We start from the raw sequence: 24164 nt of genomic DNA, 5'->3' as shown, positions 1-24164 counted from the left end.
GTCGCTCTCTTGTCGTGGGTTCTGGCTCTTTTCGGACCAACTGTTTGGAGACGGGGATGGTGGAGGTCTAAGCACCATACTGAGTCCGGGACTAATGTGTGGGGGCTTGGAGTCCAAGTTTGGATGGGGACCTGGACCCCTAGGCAGGAGAGTGGTGGGTTGGTCCTATATGTGTTTGGGGTACAAGTAGGGCGTGTGTTTTTTGGGGTACCCAGCTGGGCACATTGATTCACGAATCGGCAGGCAATTCGATACGGCTTATCTATAGTTTAGCACTGTAGTAAGAACTGATAGATGAAAGGTGATGAAATGGAACTGTTTGTTCAACTCTTGCTTGAAAGTAGAACAGGTGTTTACATAGAATGGTTAGCTAATGAACTAAACATGATTGCAAATAAAATGCATACATAAGGATTTACTACTAGTATTATTTTTTGGCAAAAAGGAAACTCAACAACCTATAAAGCTTATCATATCCTTTGGAGTCAGGAAATTATTCCCACTAGTCGGATAAGTCTTGTGAGTACATTGTGTACTCAGGGTTTATTTACCCCTATTGCAGGTGTAGCTTGAAGAGTAGCTATTGTGTGGAGGATTCTTCTGGTGGGCACAGATGAATTCTTATATTCTATCGTTAGATGTTTATTTTAATTCTGCTGTTTAATTTCTGTACTTTGAACTTGGTACTGTAATAATGAATTTCTAATAACTCTGGTTGTATGAAATGGACTAAGTATTGTAAACTCATTCTCATTATTTGATCCTAGAGGAAAAACATGGATTATTCGAGTTCTCCCTTAGGGTGCGCTCGACGGATCCCGCCCGATGTAGCTTGCTTTCGGGGTGCTTAGTGTCTGGTGGAAGACAAGCGCCTCCAAAGGTGTATTATTTCGGGTAGTTCTACCACACTCTCTTCACAAGAAAGATTAAGAATGATATATTTGTATGCCAAATATATGTCGATGACACAATATTTGGTAGTACTAATCAAACTTTTTGTGAAGAATTTAGTAGGATTATGACAAAGAGTTTTGAGATGTCTATGATGGGTGAATTGACGTTCTTCCTCAGGTTTCAAGTCAAGCAATTGAAGGAAGGAACATTCATATGCCAAACTAAGTACATAAGGGATATACTCAAGAAGTTTGACATGGCAAACGCCAAACCCATCAAGACACCTATGCCAACAAATGGGCACTTAGACTTGGATAAAGATGGAAAAACTATTGATCAAAAGGTATATCGTTCCATGATCAGCTCCCTACTTTACTTATGTGCATCTAGGCTAGATATTACGCTTAGTGTGTGCATGTGTGCTAGATTTCAAGCTAACCTAAAAGAGTGCCATCTTATGGTCGTTAAGAGAATCTTGAGATACTTAGTACACACTCCTAACTTTGGCTTGTGGTATCCTAAGGGCTCAAATTTCAATCTACTTGGGTATTTGGATTCCAATTACACCGGTTGCAAAGTAGAAAGAAAAAGTACATTGGGGACATGTCAATTTCTTTGACGGTCCCTAGTGTCTTAGAGCTTTAAGAAGCAAAATTCGGTAGCACTTTCCACTGCTGAAGCTGAGTATGTGGTGGCTGGCACATGTTGTGCTCAATTACTTTGGATGAAGCAAACCCTCAATGATTACGGATGTCACTTTACCAAGATCCCACTTTTGTGTGACAATGAAAATGCCATAAAGCTTGCAAATAATCTAGTGAGCCACTCAAGAACTAAGCACATAGACATCCATCATCATTTCTTGAGAGACCATAAAGCCAACGAAGATATTGCAATTCATCATGTGAGCACCGAAAAACAACTAGCCAATATCTTCACAAAGCCTCTCAACGAGTCAAGGTTCTGTGCTTTGAGGAGTGAACTAAATATACTTGACTCTCGTAACGTGGTTTGAAATTGTGCACGCCTCTGTTTGTTGCTTTATGTTTCAACTAGTTAGGCTTGCAAAATTTTCATAAGTGTTTCAAAATGTTGGTTCATATGTCCAATCTTGTCTCTAGTAGCTATTGTTATGTACTATTGTTTTGCTGGCTAGCTAGAAGAAACAAAAGTCCATGGCCATTAATTAAAACACTTAGAAATTCCTTAGAATACAGACCTAGTTTCTGCTCGGTGTCAGATCACAGAGGCTCTGCGTTTATGCGTGGAGGTTCCATGGCCCGGAGGCTCCACGGCTTAGCGCGGAGGCTCCACGCCCTGACGGTTTGGTTAGGGTTTGGGTAAAAATCAAAATATTTTTTCATCTTTCCCATTTTACCCCTCCCAGTAACTTCTCTGAGTTACTGGGGATTCACTTAAGCCGCACTACGCCCCTTTCCTCTCGCATGCGTGCGCGCTCACCTTCATCGTTGTTGTTGCCATGCCACTGCTCCCGCTTCAGCCGCTCCGTCGCCCTGCTCCCCTATGTCGCACAGGTGTTTGTGGTGGTGGTGCCGGAGGTTGGGACTCAGGGGGAGTCCGTAGAGGAGAAGAAGCCGCTCAAGCAGTCACCTGGAGGATTCATTGACGACCGGCCAAATTCTTGACTCTCCGGCTGCACTCGTGGTAGGAGGGTGCTCCTTGAGGCCATCATCGACTGCTACTATCTCTTTCTTCTTCGATCTCTCTCATCCAAGGTGAAATCCTATTTCCACGATGGATTCGATTTTGGGTCTCTATTTCTTTCAATTTCCTATGTAGATGAGTTTGTTTCGCCTTCTAGTACTAGATCTAGTTGTACATTGCAGTAAGATTTGAGTAGAAGGTTGAATCAAATTTAGGATGTAATCCACCAAAGCGCGGAGGCTCTAGGCCTCTATGTAGAGGCTCTGGGCCCCGAAGGCTCTGCGCCAGAGTGCAGAGGCTCTGCGTTCTGGAAGGATCAATAGCCTTAGTTTGATTCAAAATTGTACTTTGACCTTGTGTAATGTTGCTGTTATGACTTGGCACTAGTTTATCATTCTTTCTATGCACTTTTCTTTAGATGGATGGTGATCCAAGTCAGAGAAGGGAGAAAAGATCAAAAGGGAATCATGATCCAGTAGACCGGGAGATCAGAGGTCTTGTGTTTCGAGAGCTATAGGATGGCAGTGAGCAGCATGGGCACATTCATGAGCAGCAAGTCTATGGTAGAGGCAGCCAAAAAGCTCAACCTAGAAGAGGCAGTGGGCAAGGCAGCGGTAGTGGTGCTGGTCATGGGGCTGGTGCTGGACATGGAGAAGGACCTACCGATGATGGAGGAAGAGAAGGGAAGACCATACCTACAGTCAGAGCGCTAGATACACCTCCTCGATTCTTACAATTTGATCAGTCCTACATGGTTCAGCATCAGGGTGCTCCAGTGAGGAGAGAACCAGTGATCTATGATCATGGAGTCCAAAGGTAGCACAATAACTATCATAGTTTGGGAGTGGAGATAGATATGCAGACACCATTTAGATAGAGAATGTCATGAAAGCTGAGGATATTGTATTTGCATATGAGAGGAGAGGTCTAGCTGATGGGAAAATAGTAGGGCTGAAGTCTTTCTACTATGCCATGAACAACCTTTTTAGAGAGGCAATCAACCCAAAAGGTGGTGACTCCACTTCACTAAGGAAGTATGCAAAGAACTTGCTTGCAAGGATGGCTCTAGGGAGTGATGCTTTCTCTGTTAGTTGGTTTATTTGAGCTGAGTTAAGTGACTCACTAGATGATGCTAGGAATGATCTCTCGTATGCTCCTTACATCATGTATATCATTAAGAGGGTGTCCAGCATTGAGTTTAAGAAGGATGTGGAGCACATGCCATACGGGTTGACACAGTGGCAGCACATAGGCTGGGAGGCACTGGTTGGGGCTACTGGCACGTCAGCTACAGCAGGGGTTGCACCCTTATAGAGACCTAGCAGCAGTAGGCCTTCCTCTTCCCACCACAAATCTAGGGGGAGCAAGCTCAAGGAGTTGCTCAAGAACATATTTTGCATGTGTTAATATGCTGTGGATACCGCTTATGAGGGAAGGGAGGACATAAATGACATGAAGAGGCAGCTGGGACTTGAGGTTAGAGAGATTTTGCCGCTGCCAGTGTTTCCACCCTACGAGGACAGTAGTGAGAATGATGAAGAGATGGAGTATCCTCATGATCAGGAGACGCTTGGTGAGAGGATGAACATCCTCAGACATGAGAGAGGATAGTCCAGGCCACAGAGGTTCACAGCTACTACACACAGGGCTAGTAGGGCTATTGTGAGTGACAATGACGAGGAGTCTAGAGAGAGGACTATTTCCAGTAGCAGGCAGCAGACCGACCTGATAGATGATGATGACAGTGACATTGGTAGTGACTGGAGTAGGGAGTAGTGAGATGACCGTACTTTACCTCTCTTGTTCTTTTCCTTTTTGGCATCTATTGACAAAGGGGGAGAGAGGCAAGATTGAGATGTTTCATCTTTTGTGTCGTCGTTGTCTTTCGTCATGGTGGTAGTAGTAGTAGTGGACGTTGTGAGTTGACGTTGTGAGTTGTGAGAGTCGAGGTCTTTTTCAAACTCTCTTTCTATCTTAGTGGTCTATAATAATACTTTGATTCGCCTCTATGTGGCGATTGGTGGTCATGGACATGTGAAATGAAATGCTAGAACTGTGGTAAAACTTCTTCATATTCATAAGTTTCTAGCATTCCATAACCGTGTGATGTCTGTACATATATATGTGATGCTTTTTGTTCTGATTAAAAGATTCTAAGTGTGCAGAATGCAGAGGCTCCGCGCTTTGGCCCGGAGGCTCCACGGTCTACAGACCCAAGATATTTTCTTTTGTGCATAAACTATCATATGCATCATGGATTATTATTTGACACACTTCTTTTGCACCCCACGATGGCATGAATACAATGTATCTTTCACACTTGCTCTTAATATATGCAAAGTATGTCTTGAAGGGACATTTTTATAATTCTAAACAAACTTGCATATATTAAGGGGGAGCCCTTGTATTCTTGCTATCAAAAGCTCAATCTTTCAATTAAATGTAAGCTTTAATTGTGATGTGAACATTTACTAAAAAGGGGGGAGATTGTAAGTGCAATCAAGCTCTAAGTGGGTTTTAGTGATGTTGACCACATAATTAAAGGACTAATGGTTTTGACAAGTGTTTGACAACATATCTTTAATCGTGGATGCAAAGAAATAAAGGAGGAGACCCCCAACTCGAATGGATGGCTTGCCATGGCTCCAAGAGCTAGTTTAATTCATTTTATATTTTGAAATTGAGTCATAGGACAAGTCGTACTATCAAGGGGGATACTAATGGTGTGCTGGGTGGAACCAAGTGCTCAAAACTCCATATTCAACTCAAATAATCCCAGCCACAAAAAGCTAGCCGAGCTGAATTCTTATCTGCTCTGGCCTACGTGGAACCTCCACGCTCAAACGTGGAGGCTCCAAGGTCTATCTGACCAGACCATTTTGTGGGTGACGTGGGTGGTATTTATACCATACCCCTTCACCCTCAGCGGTCATCTTCTTCCTCATTCACTCAGACTCGAACTGAAGCTCTCTCTCTCTCCTAAGCTTGGTGCTCCCAACTCCCTTGCTCAAATCTTTGTTATTCCTTGAGGAATTTGGCTCTAGAGAGTGTGAGAAAGCTCAAGAAGATCCTTCTCCTTTGTTCTTGTGCACTTGGTGAAGCCCTAACCGCTTGGTGTGTTCATTACTCTTGGAGCTTGGCTCCTAGACGGCTAGTGGTCACCCGGTAGCTCCCAATCCGCTGTGGTTGAGCACCGGGAAGTTTGTATTACCCTTTGTGACTTAGTGGAACCCTATAACCCATTGCCTTGGTGATAGGTTGGAGAAGAGGAGCGAGTTGAAAGAGACTCCATAGCCTTTGTGGCTAACCTCAACAACGTGGATATAAACAAGCCTTTGTGGCAAGTTGAACCACGGGATAAATCCTCATGTTCACTATGATTGCTGTTGTTGTTGCTATTACTTGTGATTTGAATTGATTTTTAGGGTTTGCATCCAATCTACGAATTCCTCATCTTCTAGGTGCACCCGACTGTTTGGATAGGTCAACATACTCTCCAGGAAGGCTGGTATTACATTCAATCTATTTTTTCATTCGTTAAATTCCATAGTAGATCGATTTCATACTCTGATCCTCGGAGGTTCCACGCTCAGTCCCGGAACCTCCGCGCCTCGGAACCTCCGCGTTCAAACCCAGAGGCTCCGTGTTCTGATTGTTTTCATAAGTTGATTAAATTTTAGAAAAAAGCCTATTCACCCCCCTCTAGGCCACTTGCTAGATCCTTTCATCGTCGTGTGGCCTTCCTTTAAGCGCTTGTTGTCACCTTTGGCTACCCCTAGCTACAGGATGAGGCCCCGGCAGTGGCGGCCCCCAGCTGGAGGATGAGGACCCAGCAGTGGTCTCTTGTGAGCTGCGAACACTAGCCCCGCGCCCCATTCAGTGGGCAGGGGACTCACCGAAGACACTCATGTAGTACTGCTACTCGCCAGGCTTCGGACCAGTCGACCCCACGGTAGATGCTGGCCCTCCCAGCCCACCATCGGTGGATACCCACCAGAGTACCAGACTGTGGACAACGACGACTCTGCCAAACACCGCATCGATAGCTTCATCAACAAAGTGACGCGTAAGAGGGACTCCATATTGATTCGTGAGCCTCCCAAGAAGCCTCCTGCCAAGCCGGTGCTGCCGTGGTGGAGCAGGCGATTAGCGGCTCAGAGCCTCTCCCAAGTATCTGCTTCCAAGCGAGGCGAGGTCCTGATCATGCAGCGTATGGGCTACACTAAGGGTCCATCAGCGCCATCCACGTCAGAGCTGGTGACCTTTGACAAGCTCTTTGACGGCAACCTGACTCTGACTGCGTCCAGCGCCGAAGCGCTGGACACGCTCTTCCCGGCCATTGGAAGGGGCTCGTCTAGGCAGCCACGAAGACGTAATGTCACCTCCTAGGTCGCACCGTTGTGTCGGTATTGGTTATTTTCTTTTATGTAATATCGAATCAAGAGGTCTGTTGCTAGATGGTTAGCTACGGCTGTGTTAGGTCGACCTCCTTCGGCGCTCGATAGAAGCGTGTTCTATGTTTGTTTATGCTCTTCTACTTAATACAATGATATGCAGATTTTTTGTGTATTTGAGAAAAAAACATGGCATAATGAAAATTCATATTTTGTTCCTGTGTATGACTATAGACAAGGAATCACTCTACTCCCTCCAATCGCACAAACTTGACGTCTAGGACAAGATTTGGTTGAATTACATACATTATTAACTATCATTAGATTATTTTTAGCTTGGAAAGATCAAGTTATTTGTGTACATATGTATTCAGATGCTTGCAAAATCTTGCTAAGTCCAATATGCAATCATTTTTCACTGGAGATTTTGTTTTAGAATATGTTCTTAATATCTTCCAAATACAAAATATTTATAAGTATTTTGAATACAAATCGATCTATACATATAATTTACACATTTTCTAAATATAAACAATACAATAGTTATTATCATTTGTAGAACTGTAACTTTTAAGGTTCAACCAATCTTTATTCTAAACAAGTTACTGTGACTAGAGGGAGTATTTAGCAGTGCAAGGGAGGCTAGTCAGATCGGTAAACGGGGCAAAGTCGTACTAAGTCTCAGTCGTTTATGGAGATTTTCATTCCTCCAAAGAACACAGCAGAGTTGGCTTCTAGGTCAACGCAGTGCAAGGCTTTTATTATGTTAATAGAAAAGCAAACAAAATGTGATAACTGAGTATCAAATTTACAGAGTAGCTAAGTCCTAATCAGGATTCAGGAACACTTCCAGGCTGCCGGGAATCTTATAGGGTGAGCATCAAATTTACAGAGTAGCTAAGTCCTAATCAGGATTCAGGAACACATCGATTGTGGCGTGCCCCTTCAGCAAGCTTCAAGCAGCTCCGACTCTGCCGCGATTTACGTCATCAGCTGAAGACCCTCCAGAGCCCTGCCGCCGCGCCGCCGCTCCCACAGGCTCGGCGCGTTGTCGTCAGTCGCCGGCCGCCTCACCACCGGCAACGGTGGATCAAACACGCCCACTGCCACGGCCACGGCCACACCGCGACGGACACCACGAGTGCTCCCTGGCGCGGATGCCGTGCCAGCACGCGGTACGTCCCTGACCTTGGCGCACGCGCGCGACGACGTCCTTGCGTTCCGCCTCATCCCGAACAACCCGAGCACGAGATTCGCCACCTTGCCGCCGGCGCCGCGGTACCGCGAGTCCCTCGGCGGCGCCTGTCCGCGCGCGCTCGAGCCCCCCCTGCTCCTCCTCCCCTTGACCTGCCCCATGCAGGTGATCCTCGGCGACGCCGGCAGGCCGCCGTCGCGCTCGGACCCATCCTTGTTCTTCTTCTCGTCCTGCGCCCTCTGCCACGCCGCCGGCGACAGGAGCAGCGGCGAGTAGGCGGCCGGCAAAGCTTTCTTACCGCCCTCCCTCGGCGCCGGGGGCGGCGTGACGTTGACGAGAAACCACGTCGGCATCGGTGCCTTGATGTGGTGCTGCTGAACCACCACCGCCATGGCCGGAGATCGATCGACGTACGCCGCGGCCGGCCGCGCGCGCTCTCCCTGTGGTCTGGTCTGTGCTGCTGACTGCCGAGCTCTACACGGCTCCGGTCCCCGTGCCCGAGGCCGTTCTTATACGCGCGGAGAGCGGGGGCGGGTATGGTCCATGACTCCGATTCGGTCCACTGGCTCGCGCGCAGCACTATTTTGATTAGAAAACGAATAATAAGGAGAATATAAATGTTAGTGCTTAGTACGAGTGGCGAAAATGCGATTACTAGCATCGTTGTTATTCTTTTTCCAGGTCAAGTCCTCGCGGTCGTAGCGAGGCAGCGATCACGACTTGAACCAACGGGGACAACAGCGGCAAGCGTGACTGGGCCGGTGCGAGAGTGCGATTCCTGGTCGCTCTTTCTTCGCTAACTTACGTGGAACGGTTAGCGGGTCGCTTTGGCGCGGCACGGACGTTAACTGCGGTTGGCTGATAAGATAGGGACGAAAGTATTGTTGCCTGATTTATTATAAGAAAAAAATATTATTTATTGACTGAAAAAATATGATTTATAAGCCGAGCGAAGAAAGTACTGTTGACTAATTTATTGTGAGAGAAAAATACTGTTTATTGACTAAAAAAATACAACTTATGAGCGAAGCCAACAGGGCCGGCGAGGGCCGTGGACTTCTGCGCACGCGACGTCACTCCTGCATACTTCTGCTGCCGGTGGGGTTCTTCGAGCTTGCTAGCTGCCCTCCCTGGTCTCGCTCTGGTTCAGAGCTGGTTGGCGTTATGTGTTGTAGAGAAACCCATGGTTATCGATGAGTGGACACTGCCTAAGACTGACTCTTGATTGTTTACTTGTGCGAGTGCGATAACAAATTTAACAACCTCATCCTCGTGTCAAAACTGATTAATATAACCCCACTGCACGTCGTCGTGTAATAATAATATGCTGAGTTAGGCACGTATTGTTTATGTTATAGTTTGTTGACTAGATACGGTGTATGATTGAACTGTGAAACATGGCTGACAGTATTAATTCGTAAAACCGTTAGTGTTGCACATAAACGGAAAGACCAAGGATCAGATCATCGGAGGTGTTTGTGAGAGACTGGATAAGGTAGTGCATCGTAAGCTCGTCCTGTGAATTTTGGTGAAATTATTTTATCGTCAAAATATTAATTATTGTTTCATAACAGATGAGGTAGCTGTGGATTAACCCATCAATTCCAAGAAACCAAGAAGAATTGAGGAATTAGAACACATACACCGCAGTATTCCTCAAACCCAGTGTGTTCAAAAACTGCTAGACGCTAGACATGCGGTCAAGCTCCTCCTTGCACTACTACATATTTTATTTTCACGGTATGGTTTTTACTACCGGTTTCTCTAGAAACGGCAGTAATAATAATGTTTCACCGCCAGTTCAAAGACCAGTGGGACGAAAAAACGGCGATCAAAAATATTTTCACCGCCGGGTCATAGTGGCTATCCTCCTTGCACTACTACAAATTATCTTAATTGATTTCTCCTATTGGCCATACACAAGATAGTACCCTAGTTACTATCGTGGATCTACAATATGCTTATGACATAGTGGCTATCGTCAATGTGCATATCCGATCCAAATGTGAATTAACAAAAGTATACACCATATTTGATAACTACCTTGAAAATATGTCGATACAAATTACAAGCAAAAGTGGCATCTACATGCTCTGAGTTCCTAGAGGTCTACATTTTTATGGCTACTGTCTCCAAAGTGTTAGCATAAATATGAGGTTTTGTTTCCCATTTATTTTGCACACTTTATTACAACTTGTCGTTGTTTCGGACCGGGGGTCCTCAACCAACTAGTAAATTTGGACTGCGTGTTCTCAATCCCGGATGGTGATGCAAAGAGACACAAGGCTTATACTGGTTCAGGCAATCGGTGCCCTACATCCAGTCTGAGAGATCGAACTTGTATTCCTTGCACCGAAGTGCTTGTAGTAGGGGGTTACAAGCTGGGTGAGAGAATGAGCTAATCCCAAGTCTCGGCGTGGAGCGGTGCGGCTGCTTGAGACGTTGTTCTCAGGCAGTGGGGGAGTGTGCGTGTTACAGGGTGTTGTTTTTGTATGCACGTGTGTTCGTCCCCCCAGAAATGGCCCAGGTCCTTTCCTTTTATAGTTGAAGGGGGGACAAGGGTAGTACGCGTGCTAACTATGCGGCATTGTGCGAACGGAGGCAACGTGTCCGAGCCCTGTAGCCTGTTCCTGTGGCGGCGTGGTCGTTGGAGTGGTCCGTCCTTGAAGCGTTGGGGCGACGTGCTGGTCACATCCGATCCTCTGCGTCATGGGAGCTCCAGGGCTACCTCGAAGCGGGCGCGGCGGTCGACGTGCGGGTCGCTGTAGACTGTCGGCGCGCGAAGCCGAGGCTCGGTTGGTGCCTATGCTGAACCATCGTGAGGGGGTCTCGGCAGACGTGAATCTCGAGATGGCCGAGGCCCTGACGTAGAGTGCCGAGGCTCGGAGGGAGCGGTTGATCTGGTACGCTGATTCGGAGGCGATGATGACCCGGACCAGACTTCCCATACCGCGTTGTCTTCGGGGCGGGGGTTACGGGGCACAGTGTAGTGCAGGCGCTGATCGTGGGTACAGCGCCAGGACACAATGGCCGGTAATCCCCGCCGCGCCTTGTCCTAGCTGGTACGGCGTTGATGTGACTCCTTCTCCCGTCGGCCATTCCGTGGTGTCGAGCCGTCGTCCGGCTGAGATTGCGAGAGTGGTTGACGCATTAATGGGACGTGACGCGCTGTTGGGAAGACTGGTCGATGCGGGAGCGGTGGGTTACTGCCAAGCTAGCCTCGAGCGATACGGTGAATTGTTGTCCCGTTCGAGGCTATACGCACGGGGCCTCGGACGAGACGGAGATTGGGCTCCTTGTCGAGGCTTCCCGCGAGAGGCCTCGCGCGAGGCGGAGATTCGTCAGGGCGTCGAGACCTCCCGTGCGAGGCCGAAGGCGAGGCAGAGAGCCGGTGGGTTCGGACGGGGCGGGTGGTGAACCCACGGCTTACCTTCTGGCTTCGTTGTTGATGGGGTTAAATGTAACACCCCAGTGTTACGATCTTATTTAGCGCCGCGATTTAGGCCTAAGTAAAACTTTCGAAACGCGTTTCTTGAATTTTTGATTTAAAACATACGTGAAGCGATAAGCGAATCTGGTGTGACTTAGTTGGGGACTCGAATTAAGCATTCAAGTTAAGCTACGCCGTACGAAGGAATATTTTTGAATGTCCGACGACAATCCTGGCCAATCGATAGCGAACAGTTTGTTCTATTAGATTAAGCATGAAAAGCCACTTTTATAAATAAAATAAAATCCATTAATAAATAGAACGATATACATATATATATATATATATAGCTTTTGAATCAAATTTAAATTGGAGCCTTGTTGAAATTTTCGATTGCCTACACGTTGCGAATCAACCGTTATATATATATATATATATATATATATATATATATATATATATATATATATATATATATATATATATATATATGGACGTTATGACAATAATTTAAAAATAAAGAATAAAAAAAACGATTAAAAAGGCAAACACACTCAACTGTGGTGCTAGTGCAGCTGTCAACGTCTCCTCTCTGCAAGACTGCTAGTTGACCTTGCTTTTTCTTTTCTCCGTCGTCTGGTTGCTGGTTGCTGCAGCATGTCTCCTCGCATTAACTAGGCTTTGCCTTTGCTAGCTGTCGTGTCCCTTCGTTCTGTGCGTGCGCAGGCGTTGCTCCCAGCCACGTTGGGCCTGGCCGCACGTGCTGCTGCTCCACTGTCTTCTCTACCGGACAAGCCGGCCGGTCACCTCCGTGCTATCACTGCTGTCTCGTCGGCTTGTGCACTCTCTTCTCTCCTCGGTGCACAGCGGTGCCCCTCCTTCTTCCTTCCCAATGCGCGCGAGCAGCAACTCCTGAGCCTCCATTCTCCGGCCTCGTTTTCCTGCCGTGCCCGCCGCAGCTCCACGCTGCGCCTAGAGCACAGTCCCATGCCTGGAAGCCGCACCGCGCGCGAGCGCCCGCCTTGGCTACGTTTTCCTCCACCGCAGCCGAGCGGAGGCGTCCCAGCTTCGCACGCCGAGTCGCCTCACCAGCCTCCGAGCCCTGCTGCCTCGCGCGAGCATCCGTCTGACCGTGCCGCGCTCTGAAGCGCAACGCCGTGAGCCTCCTCAGCGCCTCCATGGCACGCGCTTGGTCGCCATGGCCGCGGCCACCGTGCCTTGCCCCTCGCGTGCGGGTGTTTGCTCCTCGGCCCGTGCGATTCCTACAGCCGCAGCGCGTCCGAGCCGCAGCACGCCATCGCCGCGACCCGCACGCCATCACCAGGCGCGTCACGCCGCCCGTCGTGCCCCACGGTCGTCGAGCCTCAAGCTCTGCCACCGAAGCCGCAGCGTCCCCGCCGTGTCCCGCGCGGCTAGCCCCGCCGACGAGCCGCCCCTTCCACGCCTAGAGCGCCTTTCCCGCGCCGTTCCATCGCCGGCCGGAGTTCCCCTGTCGGTGCGCTGCTTTAGAAGACAAGGTAAAGGGTATATGTCCAAGACTAAAATTTATACGAGGTCTTTACTGTAAATACGAGAGCCATCGGAATAGTACTGGTTGTACTATGGCGTGATTTAGTAGAAGCTCAGGGATCGTTTTGCAAATATTCCGCGCCACTACCGCGCGTTGGGCCGCCGTCTCCGTCGTTTGGGCTGGACCGGTGTCGCCCGCGCTGGGCCGATTCGCCTGGGCCGCCTGCGCACCACGCTGGGCCGCGCGCAGCTGATTGCCGCCTGGGCCGTTCGCGCCCGCGTGGGCTGGCTGCTTGACGCCTGGGCCGTTCGCGCCCGCGTGGGCTGGCTGCTCACTCGCCCGGGCTGCCTGGCCGCTAGCTCTGTTAGTTTCTAAAAGCCTTTGTTAATTTAGTTGGAGATAAACTTGTAAAATTCGTAGTGAATCCTAGAAAAATCGTAAAAATGCTAAACTAGTTTTGTTAGGCTTCTAAAATCGTGATCTACCTGCTAGTATAATTAGTTCATATAGTTGGATAATATTTGTGGAAGCTATATAATTAGTCTAAGATACTTAATATTATAAAAATATAAATTTGTAGGAACTTCCGTGATAAATTGGTAATAGTATTGGATCTGAAATCTTTACAATAGGTTCCTAGCAATATTAGCTAACTCTAGAACAATTAGTTGCTAGATAAATAATGGTGTCCTATTACGAATAAAGAAACACCGTTGGTTTATATAACTAAAAGAATTGTTGAGAAATAACGCCTTATCCGACAACGTGTATATGTGGCCTAAGTACGGTCGTCGTTAGAAGTAGGAGGCTTTTACCGGTGTACCCTTAAAAAAGATGTCACGCTCCTGCGTACCCCTCAAAAGTTGGTCGTCACCTACATACCCTCGCTCGAACTTTTCTTTTCCCTCACGCCATTCCGTCGGCATTTGCTCCTAACGGTAGGTAACGGCTCTGGAGAATGACTCAATTGCCCTTGTATTTGTATGGGCGTCTGAACTTTTTCGTTTCCCCTGTGCCCTCCGACGAAGCATCCGAAGGACCAGTTGCCGTTGTACACTGGCTGACAGGTCGGCGGAGGATGCGAGCACATGGAGATTTGCATGCATGCACGTACAAGTGCGCGCGACTTCGTGCAATTTACCGGCGTGGACGTACGCGCGGGCAGGCTCCGCTGGATCCAGGGTACGGCCAGCCGTGTCGTGTCCCAAACCTACCCACATTTTACTCCGCGGACGCGCCATCCTGCCAGCCAGCCGAGCGCCCCCGCCTGCCTGCCTGGCTAGCTGGTTGCCACGGCTAAGGAACCGGCCCCCGGCGCTCCCGTATAAATACCACCCCACTCCATGGCCATCCCAACCCACTCACACACCAATCGAAACTTACACATCTCTCGAGTTCAAGTTCCTCCCTTCCCCCCACACACCACTGTCACTAGCTAGAGATCCGGCAGTCACATACGCGAGCTAGAGCTGAGAGGAGGAAGATGATGAGGTCAGCCACGCTAGTTGCCTTCATGGCGGTGGCGTGCATGGCGTCCATCGCACACGGCGGCAACTTCTACGAGGACACGGAGATGACGTGGGGGCAAGGGCGAGGCAAGGTGGTGGACGGCGGGCGCGGGCTGGACCTGACCCTGGACAAGACCTCCGGGTCCGGGTTCCAGTCCAAGAAGGAGTACCTCTTCGGCAAGATCGACATGCAGATCAAGCTGGTGCCCGGCAACTCCGCTGGCACCGTCACCACCTTCTACCTCTCCTCCGCCGGCAGCGCGCACGACGAGATCGACTTCGAGTTCCTCGGCAACGTCTCCGGCGAGCCCTACACGCCGCACACCAACGTGTTCACGCGGGGCCAGGGCCAGCGGGAGCAGCAGTTCCGACTCTGGTTCGACCCGACCAAGGACTTCCACACCTACTCGGTGGTGTGGAACCCGCAGCACGTGATCTTTGCGGTGGACGGCACGCCGATCCGGGACTTCAAGAACCACGAGGCGCGCGGGGTGGCGTTCCCGCGGACGCAGCCGATGCGGCTGTACGCGAGTCTCTGGAACGCCGACGACTGGGCCACGCAGGGCGGGAGAGTCAAGGCGGACTGGACGCAGGCGCCGTTCGTGGCGTCGTTCCGTGGGTTCAGCGCCGATGCATGCGTCTGGGCTAATGGGAAGCAGTAGTGCCCTGTGGGAACCATGGAGACGGCGGCGGCGGGGGGACGGCGCGGAGGCAGCTGGTGGAACCAGCAGCTCAGTGATATGAGCTACCGCCGCATGCGCTGGGTGCAGAGGAAGTTTATGATCTACAACTACTGCACCGACGCCAAGCGGTTCCCGCAGGGCGTGCCCGCCGAGTGCAAGCTGCGGTGAGGATGCGTGTGGTTGGATCGATGGATGAACGAACACGAAGCCCTCGTCGTTCGGCCTCGCCGTGGTGGAAACCAGAGAGATCGGTGCTCTGGTCTGGTCTGGCGAATAATGTTTTGGTTTTTGCCATGGGCGATGGCAATGTAAATGTAGCGCGCATGTCGCATTATTCTTTCATTTGTTTCTGCAACACCGGATGTACAACTGCCAAGTTTTCGACTAGTAGCGATCGAGTTCGTTTCTTTTCAAATCTGTGTGCGCCGTGCTTTCAAGCACAATTCATGCATGCGTGTTGTGTGTTCTCTCATCTCCATCTGTGTGCGCTGAGTTACAGACAGCTTGGCGCAGCTGGCTAACCCTTGGACACCACGCGGACACGGGCGCACGGACATGACGTCCATGGGGTCATGGACAGGACAAACATGGACACCGTGTAAAATTGGACTCTTGCGTCAGACTAGGGTCCTGGAACCGGAGGAAAGCTTATCCGGATTTGGTTGGTGCGTTGCAGGTTGCCTGCATAATAATCGAGGGAGGGGGCATTTAATTTTTTTCTTTTGCCATTCTTGCGAATGACAGTGACGTGGACGTTCACCAGCCAGAGGACAGAGTGACAAGGCGACCATAGTGGGACATGCGATCTGACAGTCCTTTGATGTCAGTGACCCAGAGGGCAAGGAGGGTATTTTTCTAGCCTAGTCCCACATGTCAGAGCCACCAAACGGCCAAAACGTAACAGAATGCCGACGGAATGGCGTGAGGGAAAAGAAAAGTTCGAGCGAGGGCATGTAGGTGACGACCAACTTTTGAGGGGTACGCAGGAGTGTGGCATCTTTTTTAAGGATACACAGGTAAAAGCCTCTAGAAGTAGCCCGTTAACTCAAGAGGCGTACGTCGTATTTTACGAGTCACGGTGGCAGTTGATTAATTACATCTTTGCATTGCATCGCATGCATATCATTAGGTACGATGATGGATCAACGGATCGATCGAAGGATGACTGTGAATCCGAAGATGGTGTAATGGTATTCTCTCCAGGAGATGATGCAATGGGCTTTCTATCCAGATGATTCTGGATGATCTGAAGATGCAGATACTAACTTTTTAATATATATCTTACCCAGGCAAGCCCCGGTGCATAACCCCTACTTTCTGCAGTTTAAATTATATTTGTGCATTAAGTTTTAAGAAGTTGAATGAAACCACTTGCATATGTATATTTACCCTATGAGTCTTACTAGTATGACAGGATCATGTAGATTGCTATGCTACATGATTCCGGTAGAAGTCGAGTGATTGCCTGTCACTCGCGAGATATAGGAAATATGTTACTATATGATTATCACCTGGAATATATAAAATGGTGGAAAGGAAAATGGTGACCGGACAGGGATATGGTTTGGGTATTGGTGGGTGTAAGAAGTTGTGTCGCCGCGGAGGCGGGTCATAGCTTGGTTACACCGTTTTTCCCTGTCTGGTCGGTTAAGGACCGATCATTGCATAAGATTCTAGGCAAGTCACAGACTTATTATCCCGAGCACATACTTGTGTATGGGCGCTTGGAATACTTGTTGCTCTCTTGTCGTGGATCCGGCTCTTTTCTAGACCGACTGTCAGGGTTTTGTTTTGGTGGAGGAGGTCCTTGCACCGCACTGAGTCCGGGACTCAGGGGCGGAGGCTTGGAGTCCCAGTTTGGACGGGGACCTGGACACCCGGGACAGGAGAGTGATGGGTTAGTCCTGCTTGTACCCGGGGTACAAGCGGGGCATGTGTTTTCGGGGTACCCAGCTGGGGGCATTGATTCGTGAATCGCCGGGCTATCCGGTACGGCTTGTCTACGGTTTAGCATCGTAGTAAAAACTGGAAGATAAAAATGGAAGATGGACAAAGGAAATCTGATTGCTTACCAGCTGCTTGAAAGTAGCACAGGTGCTTATATAGAATGGTTAGTTAATGAACCAATGCGGCTATTAATAAAAAAATCGAATATAAGGACGCACGCTTAGTAATGCTTCCTGTAAATGCAACCCACAATCCAGATAGCCTTGCATATCCTTGTAGTCTTTCTTTTCTCCTGTCGGGTAAGTCTTGCTGAGTACAATTGAGTACTTAGGGTTTTATTCCCCCTGTTGCAGGTGACAGGTGGACGCTTGAGCTGACCTTTGTGTGTGAATTCCTCTTGGTGGGTTCAGAGAGGATTTCCTTTACGCTGCGATCGTAGTTGTTATTTATAACTCTCACCAAATGTTTTTATGAATGAAAGTACTACAACTGTGTCATAATTTACATATCAATAATTCATCATGCCATGATTAGATATTTATTTCCGCTGAAATTCTGATCACATGTTTATATTCCGTTGTTCAATTAAATTGTTCATAACTCTGATAATATGATTACATTCCGCTGTTATAATAATAAATGTTATACTCTGAGGTTGTATTAAAAGTGATGTAAGAAATGGTTCAGAATGATGTAAGCTTTATTATCTTATTTGTGATCCTGATGGCAAAAATGTGGATTTTCGGGTTCTCCCCTGGGGTATGCCCGACGGAACCGAGTAATTTAGTGTTCTCGCTTGAGTGCTTAGTGTCTAATGGAAGACAAGCACTCCTGTGAGGCATTCGATTAGGTGGTTCTGCCACAGGTGTATCAGAGAATAAATGAGGAAATAAGGCTTCGAAAACCTTTTCTAAACTAAAATTTGACAACCTATTTTTGCAAAAAGTTAGTGCGTTTGTATGCGAAGTTATATAAGTAGCCCTATTACTATGGTTATGTATCCAGGATAGATGGCACTTTGTAGCCTTAGATAGGCTTGATCAAGTTTTCTGTAGGTACACTGACTCGAGCATAGTTTGATAGTATCGACTAGTTATAGGAAGAGAACGATGTGCCAAAAATCTGAGAACGGTTGCCCTATATGTGGCAACAGTGAAAGGACGTATAGGACGTGCATTCATGCATATCCTGCCTGTGCATTGTAGTACTCGTATTACTTGCAGATACGCCATCCATAGGTGTCACGCGTGTCGTATTGTGCACGACTGTCTCGTCCTATTCTAGAGTTAGGTCTGAACTGTGGCTTCGTGTTTTGCGTTCGCCCGTGGTTCACGCCGGTCGTGACCCACGTCTCCCCATACCCCTTTTTGTGCTCTTGTTGGACCCTTGCCCTGCAGTCATACTAGTCAGTAATGGCATCGCACGTCGCTCGCCTCCAACGCGTGGAATTTGGTCGATCCGCCGTAGTGATCTCGCGCGGGAACCCTGGCGAACCGCGCTAGGACCACTGAACGCTCTGCCTTTATAAGTAGAGCCGGGCTTAGCCATTGGTACCACCACACGGCACACTTTAGCTCGCTTAGCTTTTCCTTTGAGCTAGCTTTTCGCTCAGCCTTCCTTGCAACCACCACCAGAGATGGTAGGAGCCTGGGTTAGTACCTACTGCCTAAACGTTGAGGGTTTTCCCAGAATCTTGCATGCCACCCTGCAAAAGCTCGGAGTCAATGATCGCCCTGAGTATGAGGGCCGTGAGTATGAGGAGCATGGCACTGAGCGATGTGAGGTTACCGTCTACATCGGGAAGAGTGAAGAGTTCCCCGACCTCACTGAAGCCTAGAGTGTGACCGCAACTGGGTTTCGCTTTGTCGACACCTACCAGGTTGTGGCCCGCAAAGCCTTGCGGTACCTCTACTAGATCTATGAAGAACCCATTGCCCGTACACCCATGCGGTTCTTTTCTCCTTTGGACAAGAATCGGCGGGCATGGAGGGCCCGCATGGAGGCTTTGCAAGGACGAGATGTGCAAGAGGACAGTCCCACCATGGTGCACTTGACCACGTACCTGCTCGCTCTGGATGAGCAGTACGACCGTCAAGCCTTGGAGCTGAAGGCGTGCCTTCGGCGCACCGAGGAAGCCGAGATCTTCAACCGGATGCTCCAGGTGTAGCTTGCCGAAGCGCATGCCAGCGCTGCAGCTGCTGAGAGCCGGGAGACTGCCATGTCGGAAGCCCTGAAGGAGGCTGAAGATCGGCATGTCCATCAGCTTTGGGTGGCCTATCTTGTCACCAGGGCCGAACAGAGGATGTTGGCTGCTGGGAGGCAGGATGCCCCGATCTTGGAAGGGATCCCTATCCACCCGCTAGAAAGAAGAAAAACTGGTGTTATAGCACCGCCCGCACCTCCACCCTCGAAAGTGTCAGAAGAAGAACCCTTGCTTCCTCTCGCTCAGCCGTTGCCCCGTGAGGATGTAGACTAGTTGCCTTGGGATGTTGTACTCGTAGTAGTAGTGTTTTTCGTTGCTGTCCTCCTGTATTGTACTCTTGCTGTTGTTGTCATCCGTAGTGTTGAGATTGACTGACCGTAGGTAAATGCTATGTCGTGAAAGGGAGCATGAGTGTCTGTACGTTGTACCCGTATAAGATCGTTGGAACGTGCATTTTAATTATTTCGCTGTGTTTATTGCGTTCATTTACTTTAAAGCCTCGTTAGACGTGCTCCAAGTTTTCAAGGGCGATATTAAGCGGGTTACAAGAGAAGTTGCCATTCCGATACCAGCAGATCAGCCGTGATTGGGTGTTATTGGACACTGTATCGACTAATTGTGGATGTTCCAACAGAACACTTGAATCTTTTTAAAACAAATCCGTCGTTGGATTTGAATTTCTTGTCCCTTGTTGTGAAGGGAAACCTTTGTTGTTGAAATTTTCCCTTGCGACACCCCCTTACTCTGTGGTCTATGACCCCACCGTCTTCATGGCGTGTAAGTTGGTAGTAGTTGCCTAGTTAATAGCTTATGGTGCCGTGACGAAACCGAGGGCTTCCTGTGGAACAGCTGCCACATGGTGATGCTGCTTGGCACGCGCTGGTATCGAGGTTGTTGACCAAGTACCTTTGCCGAGTTACACCGCCGTACCATTTTATTTTAAAAATTTTCTCCTTGGAAATGTTCAGGTGTTCAAACGAGAAATCCATAATGGGTGATGCAAAAGTGTTCTTTCAAGGTAAACAAGAGATGGTTTGGAGAAAGAAAGAATGACATGATCTGGGTTTACAGAAAAGACGGATGTGGTCAAGGAAGGAAAGCAAAAGAAGAATAGTAAAGGAAGGTTAGCAGTGGATAGTCGGGAGTAGTCGTAAAAGTTTGAGTGGATGTCTTGTCCAAAGCCTTATGCTTAGTTGACATCTACGCATGTTGGGTCATTTCGCTGTGTGCCCTGCGAACACCGTCGGTGTCGTGTCCATTATCGTCCCGTTTTCGCGTGGCCGTGGCATCGTGCAGTGCTCGCCACCTTTGTGCACTGTGCACTTCTCCTTTTCCTAGCATCCGGTCAGCTCTCGACTCTTGTGCCTCGTCCCTCATACCAGACCCCCTTCCCCCTCTTTTCTTTCTTCTATTGGTGACACGACCGCCCGCATGCCTGCCTTGTCGAGCGAACCCCTCTCCTCTCCTCTCTTTATCCTCTCTCTGCTACTCGCACAGGAAGCACACCATGTCCGCCCTTATCCCCACAGCGTGAACCATCTGTGTATTCTCTTTCACACCGTCTCCACTCCCGGTGTGTTACGCCCCACCTCCGTTCTCCGCTATAAATACCCTTGGTCCTTGCTCTTCTCCTTCATCCCCATTTCCTCTCTCATTCGAAGTAGAGCTACGAAATCCAGTCGCCATTGTGAAGCGAGATTTGTCCGTCTGAGGTGATGGTGTAATCTGAGGAGAAGAAAGGATCTGATTCGTCGCAGAAGTTCAAGTTCCCCTTTTTGGGTAGTTAATCTTAGGGTTCGCGATGTTTTACTTCTCAGTCGACTGTTTCTAGATCTGTTGGTGTTACGCCATATTTTGGATAATCATCTTCCTGCTGTTTCTCCATTGCCCTCGTCTATCCCGACTTTGGGAGTAGGTCTTGGTTGTATCAAGTTGCTCTTAACCATGTATCCCTAGATCCCCGTGTGGTTTAGTATTCGAAGTCGTGTAATCCCCGCTCTACGAAATGTAATCGCGTTTTCCCCTTCTGGTTCTAGTTTTGAATCTCGTTTTAAGGGGGTTGGTTGTAACACCCCAGTGTTATGATCTTATTTAGCGCTGCGATTTAGGTCTAAGTAAAACTTTCGAAACGCGTTTCTCGAATTTTTGATTTAAAACATACGTGAAGCGATAAGCGAATCTGGTGTGACTTAGTTGGGGACTCGAATTAAGCATTCAAGTTAAGCTACGCCGTACGAAGGAATATTTATGAATGTCCGACGACAATCCTGGCCAATCGATAGCGAACAGTTTGTTCTATTAGATTAAGCATGAAAAGCCACTTTTATAAATAAAATAAAATCCATTAATAAATAGAACGATATACATATATATAGCTTTTGAATCAAATTTAAATTGGAGCCTTGCTGAAATTTTCGATTGCCTAGACGTTGCAAATCAACCGTTATATATATATATATATATATATATATATATATAGGTATATATAGACGTTATGACAATAATTTAAAAATAAAGAATAAAAAAACGATTAAAAAGGCAAACACACTCAACTGTGGTGCTAGTGCAGCTGTCAACGTCTCCTCTCTGCAAGACTGCTAGTTGACCTTACCTTTTCTTTTCTCCGTCGTCTGGTTGCTGGTTGCTGCAGCATGTCTCCTCGCATTAACTAGGCTTTGCCTTTGCTAGCTGTCGTGTCCCTTCGTTCTGTGCGTGCGCAGGCGTTGCTCCCAGCCACGTTGGCCCTGGCCGCACGTGCTGCTGCTCCACTGTCTTCTCTACCGGACAAGCCAGCCGGTCACCTCCGTGCTGTCACTGCTGTCTCGTCGGCTTGTGCACTCTCTTCTCTCCTCGGTGCACAGCGGTGCCCCTCCTTCTTTCTTCCCAACGCGCGCGAGCAGCAACTCCCAAGCCTCCATTCTCCGGCCTCGTTTTCCTGCCGTGCCCGCCGCAGCTCCACGCTGCGCCTAGAGCACAGTCCCATGCCTGGAAGCCGCACCGCGCGCGAGCGCCCACCTTGGCTACGTTTTCCTCCACCGCAGCCGAGCGGAGGCGTCCCAGCTTCGTGCGCCGAGTCGCCTCACCAGCCTTCGAGCCCTGCTGCCTCACGCGAGCATCCGTCTGACCGTGCCGCGCTCCGAAGCGCAACGCCGTGAGCCTCCTCAGCGCCTCCATGGCACGCGCTTGGTCGCCATGGCCGCGGCCACCGTGCCTTGCCCCTCGCGTGCGGGTGTTTGCTCCTCGGCCCGTGCGGTTCCTGCAGCCGCAGCGCGTCCGAGCCGCAGCACGCCATGGCCGCGACCCGCACACCATCATCGGGCGCGTCACGCCGCCCGCCGTGCCCCACGGTCGTTGAGCCTCAAGCTCTGCCACCGGAGCCGCAGCGTCCCCGCCGTGTCCCGCGCGGCTAGCCCCGCCGACGAGCCGCCCCTTCCACGCCTAGAGCACCTTTCCCGCGCCGTTCCATCGCCGGCCGGAGTTCCCCTGTCGGTGCGCTGCTTTAGAAGACAAGGTAAAGGGTATATGTCCAAGACTAAAATTTATACGAGGTCTTTACTGTAAATACGAGAGCCATCGAAATAGTACTGGTTGTACTATGGCGTGATTTAGTAGAAGCTCAGGGATCGTTTTGCAAATATTCCGCGCCACTACCGCGCGTTGGGCCGCCGTCTCCGTCGTTTGGGCTGGACCGGTGTCGCCCGCGCTGGGCCGATTCGCCTGGGCCGCCTGCGCACCACGCTGGGCCGCGCGCAGCTGATTGCCGCCTGGGCCGTTCGCGCCCACGTGGGCTGGCTGCTTGACGCCTGGGCCGTTCGCGCCCGCGTGGGCTGGCTGCTCACTTGCCCGGGCTACCTGGCCGCTAGCTCTGTTAGTTTCTAAAAGCCTTTGTTAATTTAGTTGGAGATAAACTTGTAAAATTCGTAGTGAATCCTAAAAAAATCGTAAAAATGCTAAACTAGTTTTGTTATGCTTCTAAAATCGTGATCTACCTGCTAGTATAATTAGTTCATATAGTTGGATAATATTTGTGGAAGCTATATAATTAATCTAAGATACTTAATATTATAAAAATATAAATTTGTAGGAACTTCCGTGATAAATTGGTAATAGTATTGGATCTAAAATCTTTACAATAGGTTCCTAGCAATATTAGCTAGCTCTAGAATAATTAGTTGCTAGATAAATAATGGTGTCCTATTACGAATAAAGAAACACCGTTGGTTTAGATAACTAAAAGAATTGTTGAGAAATAACGCCTTATCCGACAACGTGTATATGTGGCCTAAGTACGGTCGTCGTTAGAAGTAGCCCGTTAACTCGAGAGGCGTACGTCGTATTTTAAGAGTCACGGTGGCAGTTGATTAATTACATCTTTGCATTGCATCGCATGCATATCATTAGGTACGATGATGGATCAACGGATCGATCGAAGGATGACTGGGAATCCGAAGATGGTGTAATGGTATTCTCTCCAGGAGATGATATAATGGGCTTTCTATCCAGATGATTGTGGATGATCTGAAGATGCAGATACTAACTTTTTAATATATATCTTACCCAGGCAAGCCCTGGTGCATAACCCCTACTTTCTGCAGTTTAAATTATATTTGTGCATTAAGTTTTAAGGAGTTGAATGAAACCACTTGCATATGTATATTTACCCTATGAGTCTTACTAGTATGACAGGATCGTGTAGATTGCTATGCTACAGGATTCCGGTAGAAGTCGAGTGATT

The 24164-nt window shown here is 48.8% G+C and overlaps 2 protein-coding genes across 2 annotated transcripts; one reads left to right on the top strand and one right to left on the bottom strand.

Annotated features, from left to right (window-relative positions):
- Positions 1-7699: 7699 nt before the first annotated feature.
- LOC136538383 (uncharacterized) lies at positions 7700-8612 on the bottom strand. Its single transcript, XM_066530360.1, has one exon. The coding sequence runs from the start codon at positions 8538-8540 to the stop codon at positions 7935-7937; it is 606 nt and encodes a 201-aa protein (XP_066386457.1). The 5' UTR covers positions 8541-8612; the 3' UTR covers positions 7700-7934.
- Positions 8613-14467: 5855 nt separating this feature from the next.
- Positions 14468-15622, top strand: LOC136538382 (probable xyloglucan endotransglucosylase/hydrolase protein 23). Its single transcript, XM_066530359.1, has one exon. It carries the CDS (start codon positions 14572-14574, stop codon positions 15256-15258), a length of 687 nt encoding a protein of 228 aa, XP_066386456.1. The 5' UTR covers positions 14468-14571; the 3' UTR covers positions 15259-15622.
- The last annotated feature ends 8542 nt before the right edge of the window (positions 15623-24164 follow it).

This window comes from Miscanthus floridulus, chromosome 2, assembly GCF_019320115.1.
Source record: "Miscanthus floridulus cultivar M001 chromosome 2, ASM1932011v1, whole genome shotgun sequence".
NCBI classification, from domain to species: Eukaryota; Viridiplantae; Streptophyta; class Magnoliopsida; order Poales; family Poaceae; genus Miscanthus; species Miscanthus floridulus.
This window is presented reverse-complemented; position numbering and strand designations above follow the sequence as displayed.